This window comes from Xenopus laevis, chromosome 1S, assembly GCF_017654675.1.
Source record: "Xenopus laevis strain J_2021 chromosome 1S, Xenopus_laevis_v10.1, whole genome shotgun sequence".
In the NCBI taxonomy this organism is placed as follows: Eukaryota; Metazoa; Chordata; class Amphibia; order Anura; family Pipidae; genus Xenopus; species Xenopus laevis.
Genome location: NC_054372.1, coordinates 91812193 through 91816376, shown reverse-complemented (window position 1 = coordinate 91816376; position 4184 = coordinate 91812193). Strand labels below are relative to the sequence as shown.

The 4184-nt window shown below is 40.8% G+C and overlaps 1 gene segment (V, D, J or C); it reads right to left on the bottom strand.

Moving 5' to 3' along the window:
* Positions 1–2742: 2742 nt before the first annotated feature.
* On the bottom strand, positions 2743–3628 carry LOC121399368. The segment is given in 2 exon segments: positions 2743–3141; positions 3223–3628. Coding segments are annotated over 2 exon segments (420 nt in total).
* Positions 3629–4184: the final 556 nt, after the last annotated feature.

The window sequence follows — 4184 nt, the reverse complement described above, 5'->3', positions numbered from 1 at the left end:
AGGGAGTTATGGGTTAAATGTCTGAATATTTGCATATTGTCAACTCTGGAAAGATATATGTACATACTTTTTTTTTAGATAGACATGCATGACTTCTCAGCTATTGAGGCAGTGATGTAATTAGATGTTACTGGGCACCACAGCAAATTTAGGCCCCCAAAACATTGTTAAGTTGACCTGCTCTCCCAAGATTGAAATATCTGATATTGAAATAGGTTATTAGTTAGGGTCTTAGTGGGCTCCTTACAGTTCTGGGCACCCTGGCTTCCTCTGTAGTTTCGCCCATGTTTTGAGGAAACCATGATTGTGTGCCTCTGAAATTTTCCCAATCCCCCTTTAGACTGCCATAATTACATAACCCCTCCTTCACCTTGTTCCATAGTAAAGTGATTGATTCTGGGACTTGGAATCCCACTGATTTCCATAATGGGTGGTGCAAAGGTTCTCTGCAAAGCATTGGGAATTCACATTTCACAGTCCTTCACTTGCCAATGGAAGGTGAGAGAGTGCATTGTTCTGGCAGCCTAAGAGGGGTTAGGCAGTGGGTCCTACTAGTCTTATATTATATTAGTCTTATAGATTATGTATGTCTGTTTATGTACCTTTTAACATTAACATTTTTTTTAAACTTAGTCTTAAACATGTACCTAGGGTTACCAACTTTTTATTTCACACAGTGCAGACAAGTGGCAGGGTGGACGACATTGTGGGTACGTAGGTCATGTATTGTGGTGGATTTATGCCATCAAAGGGTGGGACTATTCAAGGGAAGACCTGTCCGAACTTTTGCCTTTATTGGAAAACCACTCTGTCCAGGTCAAAACTGGACAGGTGGCAACCCTACATGTACCATACTGTATACTGCACATATTTGTGGTGATGTTTTGGAGGTAGGGTTGCCACTTTTTTCTTCTGGCCTTACTGGCTGGTGACGTAGAGGGTGGGGGCAGGTCAGGGAGGGGCAGAGTTGTATTGTTTTGTGAGTGGGGCTTGTCATTTTAAAGCTGGCTAGGTCAGGAAGGGACTGTTGATTAGGCAGGGTTTGGGGGAGCTGAGAGAGGGCTTTGGGAATTGAACAGGGGCAGATCTCAGGCAGGCCAAGGGTGAAACAACAGGTATTACAAAATACATTGCCAGTAAATATGTAATACCAGCCCTGGCTGGTATTTTACAGGCTAGGCTGGTGAAATACCAGCCAGATGGCAACCCAACATATGGGGGAAGAAGGGAAAGTAAGCAGAGCATGGCATTTGGGGCAAAAGACACAGGAGAGATTGGCACAGAGTGAGAGGGCAGGAAGGAGAGAATTGCAGAAATAATTGAAAGGAAAGAATACTATATAGGGAAATAAGGATAGTATGGTACCTCACAAGAGGAAGGAAAGGCATGGGACTAAGAAACCAGAACTAAGTAGATATAGACATAGATTGACAGTAAATATAGATATAGCACTGCCCCAATGAGGGCACTCCACAAGTTACCAGGGGTGGCAAAAACCACTCCAGATAATCTTAAGAGTCAAATTTCTTGTTCTTTTAACTGTAAGAACTGAATTTCTGGGGGGTTCACTAGCAAAGTGGATCCCCACTGGACCACCAGAAAGGTGAAAGCAGGGAGAGGTCGGCAGCATGAAAGCCGCAGCCACCCCAGGGAGATTGGGAGCTATATATCTCCCCTGTTCATAGATAAAAAGGAAAATATAATTCCAGTCAATATTAATGGGCAGTGCATGGGGGCCCTCCAACGAGCTTCTCTGATCGATTTCTGGCTGATAGTAGACCAGATGTTGATCGGCAGGTTGAAAAATCCTTTCAGATCGAGGATCGTATTGGTTTATTGATGTGGTCCTCGTTCCGACCACCTCTACATAGTAACATAGTAAGTATGGTTGAAAAAAGACACATGTCCATCGCGTTCAACCTTTTTTTTTTTTTTTTTTATTAACTACCTATCTGCCAGTTGATCCAGAGGAAGGCAAAAAAAAACCCATCTGAAGCCTCTCCAATTTGCCTTAGAGGGGGAAAAATTCCTTCCTGACTCCAAAATGGCAATCGGACTAGTCCCTGGATCAACTTGGACTATGAGCTATTTCCCATAACCCTGTATTCCCTTACTTGCTAAAAAGCCATCCAACCCCTTCTTAAAGCTATCTAATGTATCAGCCTGTACAACTGATTCAGGGAGAGAATTCCACATCTTCACAGCTCTCACTGTAAAAAACCCCTTCCGAATATTTAGGCGGAACCTCTTTTCTTCTAATCGGAAGAATGGTTGTGATCTGATTGTTGTCCATAACTGTAAGAACAATTGCAAAGTGGACCCCTGAACCCCCGGAAAGATGCGAGCAGGGAAGCCTAGGAGATGGGGAGGTACGCCCCTGTTACAGTGAAGAGGAAAATATCATTCCAGTAAAAACCATAACTACGAGAAAATAAAAAAGGAAAAATAGATAAGTAGAAGTAGAAGAAACGGAAGACAGAGCCTTAAGGTGCCCATAAACAAGCAGAAATAAGCTGCCGACCACCTGTATTCTATTTGTTGGTTCTGAAAAATTGTAAATTACATCAATTACTGGGAATCTTTTTATATTCCTCAGTTCAATCTATATATATATATCTGCTACTAAAACACTATGTAAAAAAAAAGATATGTTTCAAATGCAAATGGTTTGTGAGTATTCAGTAGGAAACATCACAGAAAATCAGTGACAGATTACATTTCGGTATCTACAGATGTGCAGTCTGACATTAAACAGTTCCGTATTCAGTTAACATGTTTTTTGTGGCCAGTTCTTGTCAAACTCTTTATCACTGTGGCATGCTGATATGCTGCCAAACCATTTCACACAGTAATAATGAGCAGTGTCTGCTGTCTCTACCTTCTTAATAATAAAATAATACTCAGTGGCTGCGGCATTAATGGTGGCAGTATAACGGTCAGTAGATATCCCTGGTCCATATCTAGGAGAGGTGAATGAATGCTGATTATATATAATCAGCTGTGGAGCATTTCCTGGTATCTGTTTTAAAAGAAATACCCAGTCACCATCCTTAGCTCCAACATTACAGGAGAAAGTTGCCCTCTCTCCCAGATTAACTGCATTATTTGAAGGTGTCAGACTTAATGTCTGTGATTCTGCATCTGAAAGAATTGAAATACAACATGAAACAAACAGATATCAAGTTATAAAATACTACACAGAGGGACTTTATTGCTACTTACATGTAATCCATAGCAATACACAATATGTAACCAGGACTGAACTCATTTCTGGGGTTTAAACCGTGCTCTCTTTCAGTGAAATATTGGTTTGCTAAACCTACATATAAAGAAAAGCAGAAATGTAAATGCGATAACTATGTAAATAAGTCAAAGGGAGTAATGAATACATATTCTTCATGTGTCTAAATATTTGCCTAATGTCAACTCTGGAAAGATATAAATATATGTTTTGCAAGGAATTTATGTCAAGATTTATTGATTGGCAGGAAGTCTTTTTTTAATAGTTTATTTACATAGTTTCAGAGTATTGAACTGTCACAGTATCACAGTACTGTCACTTCACCAATGAGGGCACTCCACAAGTTACCAGGGGTGGGAAAAAGCCACTCCAGATAATCTTAAGAGTCAAATTTCTTGTTCTTTTAACTGTAAGAACTGAATTTCTGGGGGATCCACTAGCAAAGTGGATCCCCCCTGGACCACCAGAAAGGTGAAAGCGAGGAGAGGGCAGCAGCATGAAAGCTGTGGCCACCCTAGGGATATGGGGAGCTATAAATCTCCCCTGTTCATAGAAAAAAAGATATAAAACCTAATTCCAGTCAATATTATTGGGCAGTGCATGGGGCCCTCCAACGGGCTTCCCTGATCGATATCTGGCTGAAAGTAGATCAGATGTTGATCGGGCAGGTTTAAAAATCCCTTCAGATCAAGGATCGTATTGGTTCACTGATGTGGTTCAATGAGCAGTATCTGCTGCCTTTGCCTTCTTAATAATATAGTGAATAAAAAAAACCCTACTGTAAAATATAAGGATATTAGTCACCGTGGAGTTACATGACCATATAAAAGCACAAGGCCCGGAGGCTGACAGGTCATGGAACTCCAAGGTGACTTCTAATATCCTCATATAACAAGGGGTACTTTATTTATTATAATACTCAAGTTTTAGTGAGTCATATGAC